The 25,717-nt window shown below is 50.5% G+C and overlaps 1 protein-coding gene and 1 pseudogene across 2 annotated transcripts; one reads left to right on the top strand and one right to left on the bottom strand.

Annotated features, from left to right (window-relative positions):
* The first annotated feature begins 150 nt into the window (after positions 1 to 150).
* On the top strand, positions 151 to 12,862 carry LOC308156424 (centrosomal protein of 170 kDa-like; annotated as a pseudogene). Its single transcript has 13 exons — positions 151 to 177; positions 1,418 to 1,550; positions 1,938 to 2,118; positions 2,437 to 2,591; positions 2,686 to 4,137; positions 4,503 to 4,547; positions 6,231 to 6,493; positions 8,159 to 8,338; positions 9,439 to 9,630; positions 10,490 to 10,578; positions 10,772 to 10,865; positions 12,355 to 12,406; positions 12,633 to 12,862. The product of its transcript is annotated as a centrosomal protein of 170 kDa-like (transcript).
* A 6,289-nt stretch (positions 12,863 to 19,151) lies between these two features.
* On the bottom strand, positions 19,152 to 25,362 carry LOC308156414 (eosinophil peroxidase-like; the record flags this gene model as incomplete). Its single annotated transcript, XM_080529752.1, has 13 exons — positions 19,152 to 19,174; positions 19,842 to 20,059; positions 20,343 to 20,580; positions 21,263 to 21,433; positions 21,623 to 21,881; positions 22,276 to 22,436; positions 22,745 to 23,108; positions 23,329 to 23,535; positions 23,747 to 23,876; positions 24,132 to 24,264; positions 24,475 to 24,650; positions 25,046 to 25,178; positions 25,299 to 25,362. The coding sequence occupies 13 exons, from the start codon at positions 25,360 to 25,362 to the stop codon at positions 19,152 to 19,154; spliced, it is 2,277 nt and encodes a 758-aa protein (XP_080385878.1).
* Positions 25,363 to 25,717: the final 355 nt, after the last annotated feature.

Here is a 25,717-nt window from a genome sequence, read left to right as displayed (position 1 = left end):
CACAGACACACACACACACACAGAAACAGACACACATTCACACACATACACACACACATACACACACACACACACACAGAGACACATACACACACACACACAAACACACAATTAATTAACGTGTCCTATGTTTACATGTAGCAGGTTAATATGTGTCCTATGAAGAGAAGGGGGAGGGTAGTGGAGAGGAGGGGTACGAGAAGAGAGGGGAGAAGAGAAGAGACGAGGGGAGAGGAGGAGAGAGGAGAGGAGAGGAGAGGAGGGGAGGAGAGAGGAGAGGAGAGGAGAGGAGGAGAGAGGAGAGGAGAGGAGAGGAGGGGAGAGGAGAGGAGAGAGGAGAGGAGAGGAGAGGAGAGGAGGGGAGGAGAGAGGAGAGGAGAGGAGGAGAGAGGAGAGGAGAGGAGGGGTACGAGAAGAGAGGGGAGAAGAGAAGAGACGAGGGGAGAGGAGGAGAGAGGAGAGGAGAGAGGAGAGAGGAGAGGAGGGGACAGGGGAGGAGAGGAGGAGAGAGGAGAGGAGAGGAGGGGAGGAGAGGAGAGAAGAGAGGAGAGGAGAGGAGGGGAGGGGGAGGGGAGGAGAGGAGAGGAGAGGAGAGGAGTATAGGCTAGTAGGCCACTCCTCTGAGACTGACCTAATTCAGAGCAGATGAGAGACAGGCTTCCCCCTCCAGGCACCCCCCCCCCACACAGAGACCCCGTCCTGCAGGCACCCCCCCCCCCCCCCCCCCCCCCCTACACACACACACACAGAGACCCCCCCCCCACACAGAGACCCCGTCCTGCAGGCCCCCCCCACCCCCCCCCCCCCCCCCCCCTACACACACACACACAGAGACCCCCCCCCACACAGAGACCCCCCCCTGCAGGCACCCTCCCCCTACACACACACACACACACACACAGAGACCCCCCCTGCAGGCCCCCCCCCCCCCCCCCCTACACACACACACACAGAGACCCCCCCCACACAGAGACCCCCCCTGTAGCACCCCCCCCCACACACAGAGACCCCCCCTGCAGGCACCCCCCCACCCCCCACACACACACACACACAGAGTCTTCCCCCACACAAAGACCCCCGGATAGATATATAGATAGATAGAGAGGTAGAGAGAGAGAAAAGAGAGAGAGAGAGAGAGAGAGATAGAGAGAGAGAGAGAGAGAGAGAGAGAGAGAGAGAGAGAGAGAGAGAGAGAGAGAGAGAGAGAGAGAGAGAGAGAGAGAGAGAGAAAGGGAGGCAGCAGCGGGCAGGCAGATTAGTGGCTTTTAGTGGCTTAATGGCATTAGAGTGTTGTTGAGTAACTCACTCCCTCCCTCCCTCCCTCTCTCCCTCCCTCCCTCCCTCTCTCCCTCCCTCCCTCCCTCCCTCCCTCCCTCTCTCCCTCTCTCCCTCTCTCTCCCTCTCTCCCTCCCTCCAGGGGCTGCCAGAGGACCAGGTGGCGGTGGGCAGTACCCGTTGGGTGTCCCAGTGGGCCAGTCTGGCTGCCAACACCAGGACCGACCCGGAAGGCTCCGGGGCCGAGTCGCCCGCCTTCATCCACCAGGAGAGAGGTCAGACCCTAACCCTACATGACCCCTGACCCCTAGCCCTAATCCAGCCCAGACCCTAACCCTAGACCCTAACCCTAACCATAATCCAGCCCCTGACCCTAACCCTACATGACCCCTAGCCCTAATCCAGCCCCTGACCCTAACCCTAGCCCTAATCCAACCCCTGACCCTAACCCTAACCCTACATGACCCCTAGCCCTAATCCAACCCCTGACCCTGACCCTAACCCCTGACCCTAACCCTAGCCCTAATCCAACCCCTGACCCTGACCCTAGCCTCATCCTATGACTCATCACATGGCTTATCACATGATTTGTCACATGACTTATCACATAGCTCCGCCCAGTCTCTGACGGCATGGTGTCATGTGACCTGTGTGTGTTCCAGAAGCAGACACGTTCGAGGGGGGCGTGTCCCTGCGCAGCGTAGGCTCCGCCTCCAGCCTGTCGGAGCGTAAGCGGCGGACCCTCCCCCAGCTGCCAGGGAGGCCGGCCTCCTCCTGCCCCCCAGGACCGCGCTCAGAGATCGGGAGAAGCAGGACACCGAGCCCCAGGAGAAGGAGAGCCAGGTGGGCGGGACAACAACAACAAAAATTTCTATCAATCAATCATATCAATTATGTCATGTCTATCAATCAATCAATCAATGGAGATGTTTTATGATTGAGATATCTACTCGTAGACATGGAGATTACTGAGATGTTCTGAGATATTCTCCTTGTAACCATGGAGATGTTTTATGATTGAGATGGTCTCCTTGTAACCTTTGAGATGTTTTATGATTGAGATGTTCTCCTTGTAACCATGGAGATGTTTTATGATTGAGATGGTGTCCTTGGAGACATGGTGGTGTTTTATGAGACATGTCGTTGTGTCACTGTGACCAGGTGGAGCACCAGGGCGACGGCGAGAGTCTCACCCCCGTGGACCCCCAGGGGGGCGGCGATGAGCAGCCAACACAACCACCACCAGACCAGGACCAGCACGCCCCAGCACACCTCCTCCTCCTCCGCCTCCAAGCCCCCCCTCCGGCCCCCCAGCGGCGAGAGGAGAGGGGAGGAGAGGAGGAAGCGCTCGGAGGACAGGGGCCAGCATGGTAAAGGGGGAGGAGGAGGAGGAGGAGACGGAGGAGGAGGAGGAGGAGGAGGAGGAGGAGCGAGGAGAAGGAGTTGAGAAGTCGGGCAAGCCTCTGGTCCGCCAGGGCAGCTTCACCATCGAGAAGGCCAGCACCCACGCCTCCGCCGAGCTGATCCCCCGCGTCCACCGGCAGGGCGGGGCAGGGGGCGGGTCGGGGGGGGGGGGCGCGACCGGAGCGACTCGGCCGGCAGCATGGACACGGCGATGCTCCTGAAGGACACGGAGGCGGTCATGGCCTTCCTGGAGGCCAAGCTGAGGGACGAGAACAAACTGACGGACCAACGCGGCGGCAACTCCTCCTCCTCCCACCACCACACCCGCACGGACCCCCGCCCCTACCCCCCCGCCTACCCCCCCCCGCCGGGGGTCCCTCTCCCCGGAGTCGGACGTGGACACGGCGAGCACGGCTAGCCAGGCGGCGGCGGGGGGGCGGGGAGGGCTCAGCGGCGGCGGACAGGAAGGCGGCGGTCCAGAAGCGCCGTTCCCTCAGCAGCCTCCACAAGGAGAAGAGCGGCCTAGGCTCCGCCTCCAAAGGGAGGGGGCGGCGGCTACAGCGGGGTTGAGTGCCAGCGCCCGGGAACGCCTGGAGAGGAAGACCAAGACCAGCAGGACGACCACGGACGCCGGCGGACGCCCCGAGGCTCGCCGCCCAGCCCAGCCCCCCCGTAGGCTCCTCCCCCTGCCCCTCCCCCTCCGCGCGGGGGCGCCAGCCCTCCCTGGACCTGACGGACGACGACCAGACCTCCTCCTTCCCCATCTCTGACATCCCTCTCCTCCGACCAGGAGACCAGCTACTCCTACGACCACCACCGCCCCTCCTACGGCTCCCGCCTTACCTACGACCGCCTCACCTCCACGGACGACCTGCTCCAGTCCAAGATGGACGCCACCCGCCAGCAGGAGCAGCAACAACCACCGGGTTGAAGAACAGCAGCACGCGGGGCAGCACCCGGAGCCTGCACGCCACCCCCACGGCCTCCTCCCTGGGCAAGCAGCAGCAGCAGGCCTCCCTGCCCCAGCCTAGACCCACCAGGGCCTCCTGCTGCGCCGGGCCCGGCTGGGGGACACGTCGGATACGGACCTGGACAGGGACGCGGACCGCGCCTCCGTGGCCTCCGAGGTTGTCCACCACCAGCTCCACCTCCAGGCCTCCGTCGGGCCGCAAGGCGCACGTCCCGCCTGGACATGCTGGCCCAGCCCCGGAGGACCCGCCTGGGTTCCGTCTCGGCCCGGAGCGACTCGGAGTGCACGGCGGGGGTGGGGGGCCGCAGCGCCGGCGGGGGGGGGGGCCTCGTCGCCCCGCCTCTCGGCGGAGACCGCCCTGCGCCTGGGCCTGAGGGGGTCCGCGGGGCTGGAGAACAAGATGGCGCCGCGCATGAGGGCCAACAGCGTGTCCAAGCTGAGCGACGCCAAGGCCAGGGTCTCGGCCTCCGTCCACAGCTCCCCCTCAGGTGAGGACGTTAGCACAGACGTTATCCTTAGCACAGACGTTAGCCTTAGCACAGACGTTAGCCTTAGCACAGACATTAGCCTTAGCACAGACGTTAGCCTTAGCACAGACGTTAGCCTTAGCACAGACGTTAGCCTTAGCACAGACGTTAGCCTTAGCACAGACGTTAGCCTTAGCACAGACGTTAGCCTTAGCACAGACATTAGCCTTAGCAAGGAGAAGAATGATAGTAGTCTCTATTGGGTTCAGGGTTCCAGCCAGGGGAGGCTGGTGGAGGTAGAAATCAGAGGATGGAGGCGTTGGAGGTTCATGGTTGTGTTCATGGTTGTGTTCATGGTTGTGTTCATGGTTGTGTGTTGTATCCAGAGAGTCCGCAGCCTGACCCTGAACCTGCTGACGAGGAAATGCTGGGTACTGAACATACTAGAGCTGTGTGTGTGTGTGTGTGTGTGTGTGTGTGTGTGTGTAGTGTGTGTCCCCTCCCCTCCATGCTGCTCCTACAGTGATGACCCTGAAGTTCTGCTCCAAACGCCCACAGAACCAGAACAATCTCACTGGATCTGCTCACCAGAATGCTACCTTTATTAGCCATTAGCATTACCACAGACATTAGCCTTAGCACAGGCATTAGCCTTAGCACAGACCCATTAGCCTTAGCACAGACCCATTAGCACAGACAGAAGCATTATTACAGACATACAGTTTGTTTCCAATTGGATGGGGGGAGACACTGTGATTGGCCAATGACAGCTGACCAAGCCTTGTTCGAATCTAATTGGCTGTAAAGCCTCATGTGACAGCACCAACCGTACCATGCCCAGAGTTCCCGGGTCAAGCCGACTACATCATTGCTGATGCAAGACACAAGCAACGCTTGTGTGGGAGCTCTGGTTCGTGCTGCTCAGGCTCCATCTAGTGGACAGAACTGGTCATTCTCAAGACATAATGGAGGATTAGAGATGGGAGTAGTTGAATTCACTTGAATTAAAGTGAAAGTCAGTGGTTATTAAAATTGGATCAGATGTATGGAGAGAGTGCGGGGGCATGGGTCATCACTGAAGACAGCACGGGTCTGCAGAAAGATGTGACATGGTGGAGTGCAGTGGCTTTTTAACATGTTAACATTTTTAACATGTTCTAACAACTTGTTGGATGCTTGGGTAGGGCGTCCTGGGTGGTGGTGGGGGGTGCTAGGTGGTGGTGGGGGGTCCTGGGTGGTGGTGGGGGGTCCTGGGTGGTGGTGGGGGGTGCTAGGTGGTGGTGGGGGGTCCTGGGTGGTGGGGTGTGCTGGGCTGGAGCAATTTGGGGTTCAGTGTCTTGCCCAAGGACACTTCTACATGTGGCCAGCCGGGGTTCGAACCGCCGATCTACCTACCTTGCGATCATTAGACACCGGCTCTACCTCCTGCGCCACAGCCGCCCCACGTATTTCTATTGTGTAGAGTTTCAACAGTAAACAGTCTGGTTGTGTCACTGTTCACTGTTGTGATTGGTCAGCTCCTGCTGGGTGAACTATGACCTCCGACCTCAACGTGACTCTTTCATTGCAGAAACATCTGCTAAACTTCAGTTACGCCCTTCAGCTGAAACAAGGTTCAAAAGGATCAAAGTTTCAGTGCTGCTGATTGTATTCATTCGAAAGTATTTGAACCCTTTGGACAACGGCCTGGAAGTTTAGAAGGTTTAGATTTCGACGTTGATACCGTTCCTCATTCCGTTCCATGCATTACGATGAGCTCGTCCTCACGATTTCTACCTCCACCAGCCTCCCCTGGTGCAACACACCCACCATGAGGGATATGACCTCGTCCTCTAACAGATAGTAGTCATGGAGACATGCTACATGCTACATGCTACATGCTACTTGCCTGACTCACTCCCTGGCTGGCTCTCATTGGACAAGGAAGCTGCCTTTAACAATGCAACCAATAACAACATTATAATACTCAATGAACCCTAACTAACTGTGTGTGTGTGTGTGTGTGTGTGTGTGTGTGTGTGTGTGTGTGTGTGTGTGTGCATACGTCTGTGTGTGTGTGCATATGTGTGTGTGTGTGTGTGTGTGTGTGTGTGCATATGTGTGTGTGTGTCCAGCAGCCTCTAGGTGGCGCCGTCTCCCCCCAGAGTACGGCTCCACCTCCGAGGAGGAGTTCGGCTCCAACAGGAACTCCTCCCCCAAGCAGCAGGGCCGCGCCCACCTGAGGCCACACCCCGTCCTGCGGAGTGCCCGGTTGGGCGGCTCCGCCCCTGGCTCCGCCCCCCGCCGTGGGCCCGGGGGGCGTGGCCATGAAGCACCGCGGGAGGGAGCAGGACGAGTACATCAGAGACTGGACCGCCCACAGCGAGGAGATAGCCAGGTACCTACCACACCACACACACAACACACACACACACACTGGTACTCACCTACCACACACACACACACACACACACACACACACACACACACACTGGTACTCACCTACCACACACACACACACACACTGGTACTCACCTACCATACACACACACACACACACACACACTGGTACTCACCTACCACACACACACACACACACACACACACACACACACGCACACACTGGTACACACATTTTAAATGCTTTATTTATGTCCACATACAAAGTACAATTCTAAAGGACATAAATACTAACAGTGCATTTTGACATCCTGGAAACAATTTGTTACAGTAATGCTGAGCCAACAACCAGTTCTGCCACACACAGGATGTTATTCAACCAGTTCTGCCACACACAGGATGTTATTCAACCAGTTCTGCCACACACAGGATGTTATTCAACCAGTTCTGCCACACACAGGATGTTATTCAACCAGTTCTGCCACACACAGGATGTTATTCGCACAAGACCAGTGGGTTGATCAATACTAAAAGACAGACAGTATCCCGCTCATGGGTACAGGAAGCACCGCCTTCTCCATATTGAGCGGCTACCAATAATAGCGGATATTGAGCAATATTTTGCTAACTGTTTGGCCCTTCTCTTAGGAAGACCAGCCATATGAAGGCCTCTAACAACAGACTTATGAACATGGCCCAGGCTGCCAAATATAAAAACTAACACACACACACACACACACACACACACACACACACTGGTACTCACCTACCACACACACACACACACACACACACACACACGCCACACACTGGTACACACACACACACACACTGGTACACACACACACACACACACACACACACGCACACACTGGTACACACACACTGGTACACACACACACACACACACACACACACACTGGTACACACACACACACACACACACACACACATCTCAGGATTGTTTTCTCTCTTATCTTCCAGAAGTCGTCACTATCGGGCCAGGAAGTACGACTCTTTCATTCTCTCCTAAAGTCTTCTTTTAAAACCGCCAACTTTAACCCTCCTAACTAACCCTACCTGACCAAGCCTACCCTAACATGGACATTTAGAGTGCTTTGAGTCCATGACAAAGCATTATACAAATGAATATATTATTATTATTTTCTTTTTATTATTATTATTATTATTATTATATTTGTTATTATCATTATTATTGTTATTATTGTTGTTGTTGTTGTTGTTATTATTATTGGTATTTTTTTTTATTATTATTGTTGTTTATTATTATTGTTATTATTATTGTTCTTGTTGTTGTTGCTGTTATGTATTATTATTTGTATTATTGTTATTGTCATTATTATTGTTATTTTTATCATTATTATTATTTTATTAATATTATTATTATTAGTATCATTATTATTATCATTGTCATTATTATTATTATCATCATTCTCATTATTATTATTATTGTTATTATTGTTATCATTTTTATTATAATAATAATAATTATTATTATTATTATCATAATCATCATTATTATTATTATTATCATTATTATCATTATTATTATTATTATTATTATTATTATCATAATCATAATCATCATTATTATCATTATTATTGTGTGCCTCAGTTCCTGACCCTGTCTGATATGTCATAGGTTATTTCCTGTGTGCGCAGGATCAGCCAAGACCTGGCCAAGGACCTGGCCATCCTGGCCCGGGAGATCCACGACGTGGCGGGGGAGATCGACTCCGTCAGCTCGTCCGGCACGGCGCCCAGCACCACGGCCAGCACCGCCGCCACCACGCCCGGCTCCGCCATCGACACGCGGGAAGAGGTAGGCCGCACGCAGGAGGGCAGCACGACCCAGGTGCTACACTTTACCTTATTGTCTCTCTCTCTTTCTCTCTCTCTCTCTCTCTCTCCCTTTCACTCTCCCTCTCTTTGTCTCTCCCTCTCTCTCTTTATTTCTCTCCCTCTCTCTCTCTCTTTCCCTCCCTCTCTCTCTCTCCCTTTCACTCTCTCTCTCTCTATTTCACTCTCTCTCTCTATTTCTCTCTCTCTCTCTCTTGTTTCTCTTTCTCTCTTTCTCTCTCTCTTTGTCTCTCTTTCGCTCTCTCTCTCTCTCTCCTCTCTCTCTCTCTCTCTCTCTCTCTCTCTCTCCTTCTGTTCTTCCTTCCTGCTCCTCCATCGCTCTGCTAGCTAGCGCTCAGCTGCCTTGGCTTCAGCGCTGCGTCTGCCTCTGCTGCCCCCTGCTGGTCGAGGTGGAGAGGTTCAGGTTCAGATAAACGTCTGGTGTAATTGTGTGGGCGGTCGGTGTGCTCTGTTGGAGAGTGCTGTGGCCTGATGTTGTTTTTAGAGCTGCCTTGTAGGCTACAGCCACTAATCTGATGAGAAAAAAGCCTTATAAAACGAAAACATTGTCAAGTCACTCAGACAATATATTATCAATATGCTTATTAGCATGATGCTAACCGGCTAACAGGCTTTTTTCATTGACCATTGACCTTTCCTTCACCTTCTGCTAACGCTAACCTTTACTGAACTCTTGTCATGTATTTGATAGATATTAACAAACCTAAATGCTATTGTATGATAATGTTCCATTGATGGTTTTTTGAACAATCGATTATCACTATAAGCAGTCATATAATAATCTCTTCTCTCTCTCTCTCTCTCTCCTCTCTCTCTCTCTCTCTCTCTCTCTCTCTCTCCCCCCTGTCTCTCTCTTTCTCTCTGTCTGTCTCATTCTCTCTTTCCACCCCCCTCTCTCTCTCTGTCTCTGTCTCTCTCTCTCTCTCTCTCTCTCTCTCTCTCTCTCTCTCTCTCTCTCTCTCTCTCTCCCCCCTTCTCTCCCCCACTCTCTCCCCATCCCTCCCTCCCTCAATCCCACCCCCACCCTCCCTCTCCCCTTCCCCCTCCCCTGGTGATGGTCAGTTGGTGGACCGGGTGTTTGATGAGAGTCTAAACTTCCGGAAGATTCCCCCCCCTGGTGCAGACCCCCCCCCCTGGTCCAGACTAGGGCCCCCGAGGTGAACGGCCGTCCCGTGGAGCTCCGCCCCCGCGCCCCCGACAGCCTGGACCCCCCCCTCCCACGCCCTCCGCAGACGCACCTGGAACAGAGACGAGGTGAGAGAGAGAGAGAGAGAGAGAGAGAGAGGAGAGGAGGAGGGGGGGAGGAGGGAGAGGAGAGGAGGAGAGATAAGGAAAGGGAGGGCGGTAGGGAGGGGGGGGGGTGGGAGAGGAGGGAGAGAGGGTGAGAGGGAGGGAAGGGGGGAGGAGGGAGAGGAGAGGAGGAGGGGGGGGGACCAGGGGAGGGAGAGGAGGGAGAGGGGGGAGGAGGGGAAGGGAGAGTAGGGAGGGGTGGAATGAGAGCTTGCAACCTTGTCACCCTCCTTCAGGCATATTGGAAGTACTGAGAGTCAGGGTTGGGGTTGAGTTAGGGTTGGGTTAGGGTTGGGTTAGGGTTGAGTCAGGGTTAGGGTTGGGTTAGGATTGGGGTTGAGTTAGGGTTAGGATTGGGTTAGGGTTGGGGTTAGGGTTGGGTTAGGGTTAGGGTTGGGTTAGGGTTGGGTTAGGGTTGAGTTAGAGTTAGGGTTGGGGTTGGGATTGGGTTAAGGTTAGGATTGCTACTATTGTTGGGTTGGGGTTGAGTTAGGGTTGGGTTAGGGTTGGGTTAGGGTTGGGGTTGAGTTAGGGTTAGGGTTGGGTTACGGTTAGGATTGCTACTGGTGTTAATAACATACAAGTCATACAGAAATACAATCATAGATGGATCAGTCCAGTCTGATTCTGATTCATGTGTTTGATATTGTACCTAATTACCTAATTGTCTGTCTGTCTGTCTGCCTGTCTGCCTGTCTGTCTGTCTGTCTGTGTGTCTGTGTGTCTGTCTGTCTGCCTGCCTGTCTGCCTGTCTGCCTGTCTGTCTGTCTGTCTGTCTGTCTGTCTGTCTTTCTGTGTGCCTGTGTGCCTGCCCGTCTTCCAGGCGGTATTGGACAGTCTGCTGCTCACCTCCGTCTCTCAGTTGTCTGGTAAAATCAGACAGTCTGTCGACAAAACAGCCGGCAAAATCAGGTAACAAATCAAGCTCTGAAAGGAAATAAATTCTAAATTAAGTTGTTGATGTGAAGGTAATTCCTCAGTGATGTTTATATATATATATATATACAGTGTTTGTATATTGTTGCGCTATTCCTGTACAAAGACAACATGTGACGGAGTCTGATTGGCTGATCTGACTCTCCTCTGTCTGATTGGCTGTTTTCAGAATCTTGTTCAAAGACAAGGACAGGAACTGGGAGGAGATTGAGAGCAAGCTGAGATCTGAGAGTGACATACCGCTGCTAAAGACCTCCAACAAGGTAGGGCAACAATGAGGCTCTCTCTCTCTCTCTCTCTCTCTCTCTCTCTCTCTCTCTCTCTCTCTCTCTCTCTCTCTCTCTCTCTCTCCTCCCTCTCTCTCTCTCTCCTCCCTCTCTCTCTCTCTCTCTCTCTCTCTCTCTCTCCTCCCTCTCTCTCTCTCTCTCTCTCTCTCTCTCTCTCTCTCTCCCTCTCTCTCTCTCTCTCTCTCTCTCTCCTCCCTCTCTCTCTCGATCTCCTCTCTCTCTCTCTCTCTCTCTCTCTCTCCTCCCTCTCTCTCTCGATCTCCTCTCTCTCTCTCTCTCTCCTCCCTCTCTCTCTCGATCTCCTCTCTCTCTCTCAGTATAAATGGTGACAACTTCAGAGGTAACAAGAACAAGAACAACGATTGGGGCAGACTGCTTCACTGCCCCATAGCAGAGAGAGAGATGGGACAGGGAGAGCAGTCCACAGCGCCAGCACACACACACACACTCATACACACACACACACACACACTCATACACACACACACACACACACACACACACACACTCATAAACACACACACACACACACACACACACTCATACACACACTAGAGAAATTAGTAAGTAAGTAAGTAACGTTTATTTATATAGCACAAATTTACAACGACAAACAGCCGCCCAAAGTGCTTAACAGATAAAAACACTGGTACAAGAGAAAAACAAGATAAAATACAGATAAAAACAGATAAAATACACTAAAAACAAGGTGCAATACAAATAAAAGTGCAAAAAGTGCAGTGTCGGGAGGCAGGCTCACCTAAGGACAAAGGCCAGGGAGAAGAGATGTTTTTTTAAAAGCCTCAATGCTCTTATTATTAAATTATTAAATTATTAAATGACTCATAAACAGCACTATACAGATTGTGTGTCAAGTTTATTATATTGTATACACATCAATTTCACCACTGAATCACTATTTCATATGAAATGTAAAATACATGTTGCCACAACACTCAGATGTAAGGAGCATCTTGCACTACAGCACCACCTGATGGGTGACTGGCCCTACTGCTGCTCAGACGATGGCCAATGAGGTGTCAGAGTGTGTTACTGCTGAGACGATGGCCAATGAGGTGTCAGAGTGTGTTACTGCTGAGACGATGGCCAATGAGGTGACAGAGTGTGTTACTGCTGAGACGATGGCCAATGAGGTGACAGAGTGTGTTACTGCTGAGACGATGGCCAATGAGGTGTCAGAGTGTGTTACTGCTAAGACGATGGCCAATGAGGTGACAGAGTGTGTTACTGCTAAGACGTTGTCTTGGCTCGGACTTCCTCATTGATCTGAAGGGACTTCCTGCTTAAACAAACGTTCAATAAATAACTGTTTAATATTCTGCAGTTATAACCATTACAATTCATTACTCTCGTCTATCTCCCTGACTTCCTGACTCTTCTTCCCCTTCCTTCCCCCTCCTCCCTCCCCCCCCCCCGTCCACCCCTCTCCCCCCCTCCCTAACAGGAGATCTCCTCCATTCTGCTGGAGCTGAAGAGAGTAGAGAAGCAGCTGCAAGGTTAGACACACACACACACACACACACACACTCACACACACCATACACACACACACATACACGCACACACACACACACACGCACACACACACACACCATTCACACACACACACACACACACACACACACACACACACAGACCATACACACACACACAGACACGCACGCACACACACACACACACACACCAGCTCCTCTGTCTAACCCCCCTCCCCCCCCCCCGCAGTGATCAACGTGATGGTGGACCCTGACGGAACTCTGGATGCGCTGAGCAGCCTGGGTCTGACCAGCCCCCCCACCCCCACCCCCACCCCCACCCCGGCCCCCGCCAAACCCAGGGCCGGCCCCGGCCCCCCCCAGCCGCAGGACGCCCCCCCCTCCACAGCCTCCCCAGGCCTCCACCTCACCACCCGCGTCCACCCCAGTGGAGAAGAGAGCACCGTCAGCCAGAAGTAGCAGGATAACCACCCCCACCACACCCCCTAACCCGACTGCTTCACACAGGAACACAAAGTACCCCCCCCCTCCCAACGTACTCTCTCTGAGGCCCTGTCCCAACACCTGCCCTAGCCCCCCGCCTAGCATGGAGCTGGTGGTGCTGACCGTGCGTTCTAGAAGGTCTGCTAGAGCGAGGAGGAAGTGTTGGAACTCTGCCCACTTCTTCCTGATTGGACATGGCCCTGTACTGTACTGTACTGTACTGTACTGTACTGGATGTATATGTGTATAATAGTCTCTCCTCCTGTCCTCTACTGGCTGCCTATACTCTTAGGGGAAGAAAAGGGTTCTAAAAAGGGTTCTGCATTTGTCCCCCCGTACCATAGGGTGGAACCGTTCAAAGAACCCTTTTGGGTTAGACGACGTAGAACCCTTTTCACAGAAGGTTCTAAATGGAACCCAAAAGGGTTCTTCAAAGGGTTCGTTCCCCCCCCCCCCCCCCCCCTTTTTTCTAAGAGTGTTTGTGTTAGCAGCCCTCTACAGGACAGCCCTCGGGCCTCGAGCAAGACAGGCCTCGAGCAGGCGTCCTTCCTTCCTGCATGCGTTAGCTCCCTGAGGTAAATGCCGAGGCTTTAGTTTATTGGGATGACACAGTCGCAGTGTGACATACACTGCACACGAGACCCAGGTTTGAACCCAGTGGCTCAAACACGGACATCTTAACATCCTGGGGTTGGGTCGCGGACATCCCTGTCTGGTCTAGACTACTTCCTGTTTGTAGACTGACCCCAGACTGACCTTGTGGTTTACACTACTTCCTCTGTTAGTCTGACTCTGTGTTCTGGACTACTTCCTGTCTTTCGACTGACCCCAGATTGACCCTGTGGTCTAGACTACTTCCCGAGTGCCTCCGCATCTCTCTTCTTCTACATCCTCTCTATAAGCCTCTTCTACATCCTCTCTATAAGCGTCTGTCCGACAGTCACCTGTACAGGTGTGGTGACTGAGTAGCCTTTCAGACTGTTCTCCTCTTTCTGAACCCTGGTCAGCGTCAACGGGAATCTCACTAATCTAGTTTAGTCGCCGGTTCTTCAGAGAGCACTGGCGTTTCAGGAAACTTAAATGTTCTTTTTTATCTCTAGTAATTCAAAATGTAATTTACCAAAGCTAACAGTTGTAGCCTAGTGTTGTTTTTTTCTATTGTGAGGTCAGGGTTTCGCCAGGTGTGAAACTGGTGTGTCGCGACCTTTGACCTTTGTGTTTTGAACGGTAACTTATGTGTTTCGCTTGTTAACCTGTTTTCTATATTTCTGACACGTTCGTCGCACACATTTCTCGGAGACTTCGACGTATCAACTTTGTCTGAAGTAAAAAACGGAATTGCTGCAGTGGTTTTCAATTTTTATGAACTGTTTTGGAACCATTTCAAACAATCTTACAGTACAGGGCGTACTGTGGGTGAAACTGATTCTGGACCTGGTATTTTTCCACTTTTGGGCCTTACAGTACAGTACATGCATGTGGTATCTTTGTAAACTGGAAGTAAACAGACTCTTATTCTAACAGGATCTTTTTTCATCTTGGGCGTCTGAGACCCAGACCTGAGGACTGCAGCCCCTTTATACCCTGACAGTGACGCGTTCTTCTCTGCTGTGGGAAACTCTCTACTCCTGTAGTTGATTATTGTTTGTTTACAAGACGGCGGCACCCCGGATGGCCTTGTCTGGAGAGAGCTGCTGCTAGTTGCCATCCCTGCTAAGGACCTCTGTCTGCTTTAATGATGCTAGCTCCCATCCCTACTAGGACCCCCTCTGCCTGCTAGTTCCCATCCCTACTAGGACCTCTGTCTGCCTGTTTCCATTTTGTTGATACTTTACCATTAGGACTTGCTTCATCTGTGTGATATTTCACCAGACAACATGGCTGCAAAGACCTTCTCCGAACGCCACACATTGTAACCACTGTGTTGTGGTCACACGAACCTGAGGATATGAGTGACTGACAGTACAGCAGCATCCATAGAAGTATCCTTCGATTGGACTTGGGACTGTCGGTTAATGTTGTCAAACGCCTCGGTGTTCTACGTGTCCCTCAGAGTGGCGGATGTGACTCCTCCTACCTGCAGACAGGAACGTCCTGGGGGAGGTTGGTAGATGCTAAGTGGGACGCTTGGGATGGCCGGGCTCTGACATCAACCCGTTGGCGACCCGTAAGGATTACGGTTAAGGTTACGGTTAGTGAGGTTAAGGTTAGGGTTACGGTTAGTGAGGTTAAGGTTAGGGTTATGGTTAGTGAGGTTAGGGTTAAGGTTAATGAGGGTAGGGTTACGGTTAGTGTAAGGGTAGGGGTAGGGTCTTAGGGTCGTCCCAAGGATCCCACTTAGCGTCTGCCAGTTGAGTTTGCTGCTTATATAGTTCCTCTGTGGAAGGTCAGTCTCTCCACTTCGTCCCAGCCTCTCTCTCAGCCACTCCTAGCCTCTATGTACAGCCTCTCACCCAGCCTCTCTCTCAGCCTCTATGTACAGCCTCTCACCCAGCCTCCACTCTCTCTCAGCCTCTATGTACAGCCTCTCCACTCTCTATGTACAGCCTCTCTCCCAGCCTCTATGTAAAGCTACAGTACGTGTTGTAGGATAAGATGAGACCTTAGTCAGTATGTAGACGCTTAGCGAAGCAATAGTGAAGTTCGGTACCAGAAGACACGCTCTCTCTCTCCTCCCCTTTGTGGGCAGATTGTTGATGCCACTAAGTGCCCAGTTTTAACTTGTAGTAATCTGGCTTTTTTTTTTTTATTATTATTATTTTTTTTATCATTTTAAAGATGACCATTCTTTAGTGGGCTGCTGAACCTTTATGGTTTTTGCACATCGCACCGTGACGATTTGTGGTTATCTTTTCCTGTGAGGACAAAACGTGTCAAAGACTGTTGAGACCACCCAGCGGACGGTGATGGGACACGGGGACAACGGCCGCGTCGTCACCAGATATCAGGGTTGCCTCGCTGTTCTGACCACGCCGTCTTAACCGTAACCTCCATGTTTGTCTGCATTACACCTTCATACAAAAGACACAGGGGGGATGATGATGTGCTCGGTACACTTTTTACCCTATTATTATTATTATTATTTTTTTACACATGTCAATCTTATCAGTGTTTCGGGGGGGCTGTCTTTTATTTGTTTTAGGGTCATGTACCACCGTTTTATTTATTATCATGTTTACTGTTGCAAAGTGTTAATGCGTTTTACTGTACGTTTCTTATTTACAGTACATCTGTTACTTATTTTCAATAAAATGAAAATGTTTGAATCCTTTGACTAAAACCTTTCTTAGCTGGAGATGCCAAATGTTATGGTTGGTGAGATTGATAGAGATACAGTAGCTATAGAAACACATTTTTTCTTTTTCATATTCTGTTGTGTTAAAATGAAAAAGAAATTGGCCTCAAACCACACACGCAACACCATAACAACAACCTATCACTGAACTTAAGACTCAAGCAATCATTAATTATCTTAGAGCCTCAACGGCGAAGGATATATATGGTATGGATTCTATAATGCTTAAATCTCTGAAAGAATACCTAGTCCCCCCTATTACACAAACTATCAACTGTCAGTATTACAGGGGACATTCCCAAGTACCTGGAAGACCGCAATTGTATCTCCCATATTTAAGTCAGATGACCCCCCAGAACATAAGCAACTATCGCCCAATCAGCATTTTACCTGTGATTTCCAAGGTTGCCGAGAAGTGGGTATCAGAGCAGCTTGTTTCTTTCTTAAATAATGGTCCATTTAATCTCCATCCCATGCAGTTTGGCTTTAGGGCCCATCACTCCACTGAAACAGCTAACTGTCTCTTCTTAGAGAAGGTCCGAGCAATGGTTGACAAAGGAGGTGTTGTTGGTGCTGTGTTTTTAGACCTTCGCAAAGCTTTCGACACAGTCAACCATAAGGTCCTTATTGCCAAACTGTCTGCTTTTAACTTCTCCTCATTAGCACTCAAATGGATTGAGTCATACCTAACTGGTAGAAGTCAACATGTTTCTGTGAACAACCACCGTTCATCAGCTCTTAACCTGTGCACCGGTGTACCTCAAGGATCAATGCTCGGCCCGCTGCTGTTTAGCCTATACATTAATGATCTGCCATCTGTCTGCCCTGATGTCGAAATACAATTATATGCTGATGACACCGTAATATATGTGCATGCCAAGACCAAACATCTGGCTGCTGCCAAACTCATCACAGCTATGGATCAGATCACAAATTGGCTGAACCGTTCATGCCTTCAACTTAACGTAAATAAAACTGTAGGAATGTTTTTTACTAAACGACAATGTAACATTGTGTCCAATATATTAATCTCAGGTAAAAATATTAGCATTGTGCCACAATTTAAATATCTGGGTATCATTGACTCCAATCTGTCATTCAAAACACATTAAGAAAGTATGCCAAAGAGTCAAGTTTAGCCTAACCAATTTTAAATATATCAGAAATATAATGACTTTTAATGCTGCCAAATTATACATGAACGCCATGATTATGTCACATCTGACATACTGTTTGACAAGTTGGGGCCAAACTAGCAGCTCGTCACTAAAGCCACTAGCCATTCTCTACAAGCAAACCCTTAGTCCTGGATCAGAAGCCTAACAGCTCTCATCATTGTACTATCCTAAATAACCGTAAACTTCTGAGCTGGGATGATCAAATACAAACACCTGCCTGGTCTACAAAGTCTTACATAACACTGCTCCTCCTCCTCTTAACTCATTCATAACCCAACGTAACAATACCAGTCAGAGCACCAGAAGTACCACACGAGGCGACTTTCTAGTCCCATTTAGGAAAAGTAAATTTGGTCAATTATCATTCTCTGTTATAGCAATACAAAACTGGAACTCACTACCTACATACAAAATATACATATACTCCACCTTCACAACACACCTTAAGGCATGGCTTTGCAATAACTATAACTGCATACATTAATTTCCGTCAGATGTGACGTGTGTGTTGTATGTACACCTCTATCTTTGCTACCCGCCTGCATATGTCTGTGTGTGCTTCAATGTCTGGATGCTGCTGTGCCTGTATGTTGCTGTGTCTGTATGCTGCTATGTCTGTATATTGCTATGACTATTTGCTCTTCCTTTGTACTGTTCTTATCTCATGTACTGTATTGATGTTGCTGCCATTTGTGCTTGAATGTCTCGTCTCCCCGGCATGTTTGTGCTTGCTCCAATTGTGCTTGATATGTTTGTATGTCCTGCTCCATTTGTTTGTGTTTGCTGCAATTGTAATTTTTTAAACTAATGTATTTTATTTTAGGGAGCCTATTGTCAACTGGCCCGGGGACTACAGCTGGAAATTAGCCATGTAGGCTAAAGCTGCTCCATTTACTGTTGTTACAGTTAATTAATGGGGACTGTCCACAACATCATAAACTAATAAACTAAACTAAACTAACAAAGTTAAAGTTAAAAGTTAAAATTGAAACACAGAAATACCTCATGTGCATAGGTCCTCACACCCTTTGCTATGGCACTCTTACAATTAAAGATTGAGTGATTCCAAAATTACATAATAATATCGCTTAGTTTGAATTAGATTGCTGCATAACAGACTTCATTATGCCTACTGAGATGCTACCTTTTCAGCGCTGTACCATAGCGTCACATTTAGAAGTCACATTCTTTAATAATCAATGATTGCATCATTCATTTAAAGAGTGGATGTAGCAATTCCAGATTCTTATTTTTAAAGGGGGCAATCTAATCCAAACAAAGCCAGCTCACCACCACTTCTGTGAGCAGCTGAGGGACGGCACATGGAGACATGCAGCCACTCACAAGGTCAGGCAGCAGTGGATGTAAGGCCATCCATGAGACCAAGATAAACAAACACTGCATACCAACAATGGAGTAAACATGCTTCACTTTGAGCTCTGCTGAGGTAAGACAGTTGAACTAAGCCCATGAGGTATTTATGAGTTATATTCAACAATAAATGGCTCTACATCATTAATTTAAGTCTAAAAAATGATACAACAGAAACTGATCATTGCTGTAAGCACATTTTATTTTGATTTTTACATTGTTTAAAGGGGGTGTCAGACAGGAAGCAGTGGTGCTGGGTAGCACTGCTGCTGGTCGGTCCCAGGGGGCAGCAGAGAGTCCTTCCACACAGAAAAGAAAGACATTTAGCTTGACTACCAAGGTACTGGTCAAACTCACAACTGAATTTGATTTCGTGCAATTTCACAGGCAGGTTAGTCATAAAATACTGACCTTGTCGTCATCATCTCACACATTTGCCTGGCTCTGAAACCACATGCAAGCGTTATATTAGAAGCACAGACACAAGTAGTTATATAATATCAAACCACCCAAGTCAATCACTTCGATAGTTAGCCAGCCAACTCAACTCAGATATGAAACTCTAGCTAGATTCTCTACTTGACTAAGCAGTCACATTTTAAGGAGAGTTGACTAGCAAGTTAATCATTGAGACAAATAAAGTATTGCTTCACACCTGGGGGGGTATACCCCCCTGTACCTCTTGACAGTTAGGTAATCCAGTTCATGCATACACAGTACTGTCTCCATAGGCCTTGTCTACACTAAAAACCAGACTTATCCTGATATGAAGACCAGACCATTGTCCACACCTGGTATTACAACAAGTCTCAACAGTCTTATGCCCAAATGTTTTCCGCTGCACACTGTGGCCAGATTGGGTCTAGAGTGAATCAAAACACACTAAATTTCTCCCCAGTGTAAATAAAGGTGAAATAACAATGTGACGGCATCAACCTCGCAAGGTGGTCAGCTGAAACTGTAAAACAACCAGGCGGACACAGCCTCTGCACGTCTAGCCCTCTACAGCCGTATGTAAATCATCGTATTCGGATCGCAAAAGTCGGACGTAAAGGACGAGCGTAGGCCGGGCCAAGGAGACAGAGGCTCCTCGTCCAGTGTCCCAACTCACCAGAGCTCGTGCAGCCGACCTCCCTGAAGGCGGAGAGGTCTACGCGCGGGACACTAGAACAGGGGATGAGCCTACTGGTGGCAGGCCTGATGCTGAAGGGGTGGTCGCCGGGAACACTGTAGATGCCGGTGTTGTCACACAGGACTGCGTTCAGGGAGACCGTGCTCAGGGCTGCCCTCTGGCTGGGGGTGAAGACACCCGGGCTCTCATACCACAGCCTGGAGAGGAGCAGACGGACACTCAAAATAGACACCAGGGGGGGCAGATATCTGAGGACGGGCTCATTGTAATGCATGGAATGAGGAACGGTTTCCAACACTTTGATGATATGCATGGGAGGAATGGTATCAAAGTGTTGGAAACCATTCCTCATTCCATGCATTACAATGAGCCCCATCCTCTGATTTCTACCTCCACCAGTCTCCTGACTGACTGGTGTACACACACCCCCCCCAAACACACACCTGCTCAAACCCCCCCCACCCCCCTCCAAACACACACCTGTCTCCCTCACGGATCCTGGAGAACTGGAGGGCGATGAGGCAAGCGAAGAGAGGCCCCACGCGGGCCCCCGCTGCGAAGGGCTCGGCCACGCCGCCTTGCCACACGTCAATGTTTTCCGGCGTGCCGTAGAGATGCAGCAGCCTGTAGGCCAGGTTTGGGTTGTTCAGAACCTGCGACAGCTCAAGATGGTTCCTGGGTGCAGACAGCCCACAGAACCTGCGCCATGCATTGTAGCCTAGGGTGAACAGAGAAGGGGAAAGGCTGGTTCAGGGAGGTGAACAGAAATGCGCTGGTGAAGAACAACGTCACTAGACACGCCGGGACCACATCTCTGTTGCAGCGCTGCACGTTTGTTCTCAGCTACATTAGACTGGCCACTGGTTTCCTGGCAACGACTCCTATATACAATTATTTATTTATATATATTTTTAAATTAAAACATTCAATAATCTAGCTAAACTGGATAGACATGTCTCAAGATATGTGGTGTTCTTTAAAGTAATTGTGTCACAAATCAGAAAGAAATGAAAGATGGAGCCAACCCTAACTGGACGGTAGGTGTGGAGGCATGTGCCTTTTTTTCTGCTCATGCCACAGAAAACGACCAATGTTTACGTACCATGTGGATTACAAATTGTGTGGCAGTCAAGCAGTATTAGGTGTTAACCTTTAGCAGTTAACATAAGTTGTCAGGGAAGGCAAATGCTTTTTTTAACATTTTTTAAGTAATGCGATTGGAACCAGCGATGTTCGGGTTGGGGACTCCTTAGGGTAGTAATATCTATGCATACTGCTTAGGGTAGTAATAATAACGGTTGATGTTCTAAGACCTAGGCGATAAGGGAGCAGGGTAGTAACAATAAGGGTTGATGTTCTAAGACCCAAGAGGAGATAAGGGAGATAAGAGAGCAGTGTACCAGGAATGCCGTGGTCACGTCCACGCTGCATGTTGAGGGCCCCCAGGTCCAACGCCAGCTCCTCCACAAACATAAACAGTCTGTCTCTCACAGCGTCCACCAGCATGTGGTCCTGGACATTAAGCTTGGCTGGTCGGCGCACCAGACCCCTGAGCAGAGGGTCAATACCACCTAGAGGAGGAGGAGAGGAAAGAGGCATACAAATGGAGAAGAGCAGAGAAAGAGGAATATAGATTACCTGTATGAAAACATTTCCCACCTTGCAGATACCAGGGGGGTATCCCATCAGTCACTAAAGGAACATCCAGGCTTATTTTGATAGTCTTGCAAGACAGGCATCCCAACGACCCAACCACTCACCCTCAAATATGATTCTCCAGGGGGTGGAGAAACCCCTGAACAGGGGGAAGCTGGGAAACTGTCTGTTTTCCCTGTAGCGCTCATCCAGGCGGAACAACATGGGCTGGAGGGCCAGGTGGCCGAAGCGGAACGCCGCTGTGGCAAACACGTTGGCGATCCTGGGGTCGATATCCACATTATAGCCGGGGTAAGGTCCTACCAGCCGCCTCATTGCTTCGTCACCCACAATGACCGGTAGATAGTCACGGAACACAAACACCTGGGTGGGAGGGGGGAAGGGACTGCACATCATTACACACTTTCTTTGTAAGTTTTTTTTTGTTTTTGGTGTGGTAGTCCCTCATTTTCCAGCTTTTATTGGACATAGTGTAGGCAGACAGGAAGTAAGGGGTGGGTATGTTACTATGGCATGGGCCGGTTTCAAACCCATGCTGACATGGCACACTGCAGGCCGTGGCGCTGCTAGACCCAGTCCCAGACCCCAACCCTATATCCACCAGACGCCACAATGCAAAACCACCGGTCTACCCCAGGCAGATACTGATGAAGAGGATAAATACGATAAATACGAGAGTAAAAATGTACATTAACTGGGGGACTGGTGTGAGGAGAATCAGCACGGAGGAGTGTGAGGACGTGTGCGTGTTTGTTACCTGGGTGAAGGCACCATTGATCTTGCGGGCCGTCTGATAGAGTGTCTCACCGTCCCAGTGTGGGTTCAGATAGCGCAGAGCACGAGCCAGGCGGTTGTGCTCCCGCAAGAAGAGTGTGTGAAGAGTCGTAAGGGCTACGTTCTCATTGACTCTGCCATCACCTGGGGACGGATTAGTTGAGGTGAGGCCAACTAGTAACTGCCGGCCAATGGAGGCCAAACAGTAACTGACTAATACAACTAATCTAATACACAAGTTCAGATAGACCCATTCATACAGGCTGCATTCATAAGGGCTGCATTCGGTCAACTGCTGAAGATACTAAGTAAGGAAGTACCAGGCTCTCACTGGCATTGCTGGCCCACCACCTCTTCCTGGGAGAAAAGCCCCAGAAGGTGGGGGTGTTTGTGGATTATGAAAAGGGGCTGCTGTCCTTATAGTACAGTATCCATGTTGAGTTGAGGCTAACCTGCGTGGAAGCAGGGCACCTCCACGGCGTGGGGGACGCCGGTGATTGCAGCACGTGTGGCGCAGAGGTTCGGCAACATGGGGCAGAAGGGCAGCAGCTCGCGCCCGTGGTCCGTGAAGTTGGTGTTGACGCGCAGCAGGCCTTCGTCTGTGTCGAGGTTCCGGAGGTCTCTCGCCAGCCCTTCTTCAGAGCCGTAGACCTGACCCAGGTCCAGGAAGGACGTCAGAGCGTTGATCTGCTCCCTCCGGGGGATCACCGAGCCAAACAGGAAGGCGGTGGTTCCGGTACCGCAGACCGGCGCAGACCTGAAGACTGGGAGGCAGCTGTCTGGTCCACTGGGCAGCCGGGGGTCCCCGCGAGGAATCTGGTTTATGGGGCGAATAAGAGAGGAGTCAGAATGCACCCCAGAGTTCTCCCCAGGATTTTTGGAACAGCGCGGTGCTAGATTGCCTTATGAAAACCCCAGGGAGGACGCTGGGAACAACATATCCATGGACTGGGAATGCGCTTGATGTAGACAGAAGGGAAGTGTTAGAAAGTGTTGGAGTGTGGTTGACTGGATGGGAAGTTGGGATGTGACTGACCGGGATGGGGAAGCAGGGATCGGACCGCTCGCAGCTCTCTTCACAGTCCAGGCCGTTGCTGAAGGAGCGGATGCTGGGGGAGAAGGGCGTGAAGGTCAGGTCGTGGTCCTGCCACTGGCCAAAGATGGTCAGAAAGAGGGAGAACACTGGATCGCTGACCACATCCTCGTCTCTTGTTGCCAGGATACGATTAGAGACTTCCCTGACCTGGACACAGAGGGAGGGGGAGGGGGAGGGGGGGCGGGGGAGTGAACAATCCTGCTACTTTCTCATATCAAAACACACATGCCTAGCTAACTATTTTCAATAGCTCTTCCACACTATGCCCATTGTGCCTGGTTCCAGTTCCACAAGTAGTTTGACCCGGTAAGAAACCAACTGTTTATGTTTATGTGCGCTGGCTGGTTGTTTCCTCTACCAGCGGGAGTATGAAGTAGTTGATGGGCAAAGTTCTGTCAAAGCCCCTCGGTGTAGAGACTCCATCTTCATATTCAGCTGGCAGAAAGCGAGCGAAGGGCGTGTTGGACGCTCCAAGAAAAGGGTCCCTCCTGGAAACGAACATGAAATAAAAACATGAGTGTTTTTTGTGTGTGGGGCAGTCTCACTCTTAGATTTTATTGGATAGAGACGGTGGGGAGAGCAACAGGAAAGGGAGGAAGAGGAGAGCGTGTCTCAGCAGGGCATGGGCCAGATTTGAACCCTTAGGCCGCGGTGCTAGACCACAAAATATTAACCTGACTTCGCCCTGACTACCATGGCACGCAGTATATGATGAGAAACCCTGATGTTAGTTGTGCCCTTACAGGTTGTTGCAGACGCTGGTGGCGGTGCGGAACATGGCGAGGTTGGGTGTGGTGCGGCAGGATGGAGGCCGGGTTCGAGCCGCACAGCCGGATACCCGGACGATGGTCTCAAGCTCCTCGTCAGTGAGCAGATCTGAAAAACAGAACATGCAAGAATGTGTCCCACTAGCAGGGTGTGTCCCTAATAGCAGGGTGCGTCCCTAATAGCAAGGTGTCTATACAGCATGCAGAGGGGAAATTAAGGAGATGAGATTGAATAAGTGTGTATGCATGCGTGTGACTGAGCTGTTGTGTGCATGAACGTATGTATGCATGCATGCATGTATGTATGCATGCGACTGACCTGTTGCGTTGATGGAGCGTTTGTGAATGCGGTGGGCTCTCTGGTGGATCAGTCTCAGGGTGTTCTCCAGGTAGTCTGCAGCCCTCACGGCGTTGCGCGTGTCTCTGACGGGCTGTTTCATGAGCCGCAGGACGTCCGAGGGCGTGGTGGCCCCCCTACGCACCCTGGCCAGGCTCCTGCAGCACCAGGGAACAGAACCAGTTACCATGGTAACGGTAGGTAACAGAACCAGTTAGCACGGTAGGTACCAGGGGACCAGAACCGGTTACCACGGTAACGGTAGGTACCATGGGAACAGAACCGGTTACCATGGTAACAGTAGGTAACCAGGGGCCAGTTGCATAAGACTGGTCCAAGCCTTAGGCTAGTCTAGTCTATATCCTCAGGTTATACCAGTCTCACCGCTACTAAACGGTATCAGTAAAAAGATTCTACTACTCTTGTAGAAGGTATGAATTAGGTATGCGTCATTTTCTTTCGGGAACACGACAAAGGTAGCATACACATGGTAATGAAATGGTGACGGAGACATGAGGGTTAAAAAGGTGAATTTTTTAAACTGTTCACCCACTTCTCTCTGGAATACTTGTATGCTTCATCTACGAGTCTCTTCGCCTCCTCCAAGGCACTTCGGATGAAAGGACTTCCCACACTTTCCCCTGCAGACCAACATGAGCAAAATGTTATGATGATATCTCCATCTCCTATTGCCAAGTGACTTCGGTTTTTGGACAAGTGCAGTGCATTCCACTTGGGTGCATAACATGAGAATGCAGCCTCACCAGATCTCTTTTGTACATGTGGTAAAGTGTCGTCTGGCTCACCTGTAGAGGCTGGCAGGGTCAGGTGCAGCCCCGCGGCCAGGATGAGACAGAGAAACAGGTTCATCTCTGAAAAGCAGAAAGATGGCCTCAGATAATAACACACTACTGGCAGGCTCAGATAACACACTACTGGCAGGCTCAGATAACACACTACTGGCAGGCTCAGATAACACACTACTGGCAGGCTCAGATAACACACTACTGGCAGGCTCTCAGATAACACTACTGGCAGGCTCAGATAACACACTACTGGCAGGCTCAGATAACACACTACTGGCAGGCTCAGATAACACACTACTGGCAGGCTCAGATAACACACTACTGGCAGCCTCAGATAACACACTACTGGCAGCCTCAGATAACACACTACTGGCAGGCTCAGATAACACACTACTGGCAGCCTCAGATAACACACTACT

Source organism: Nansenia antarctica (genome assembly GCF_963989245.1).
Source record: "Nansenia antarctica genome assembly, chromosome: 1".
Lineage (NCBI taxonomy): Eukaryota > Metazoa > Chordata > Actinopteri > Argentiniformes > Microstomatidae > Nansenia > Nansenia antarctica.
This window is presented reverse-complemented; position numbering and strand designations above follow the sequence as displayed.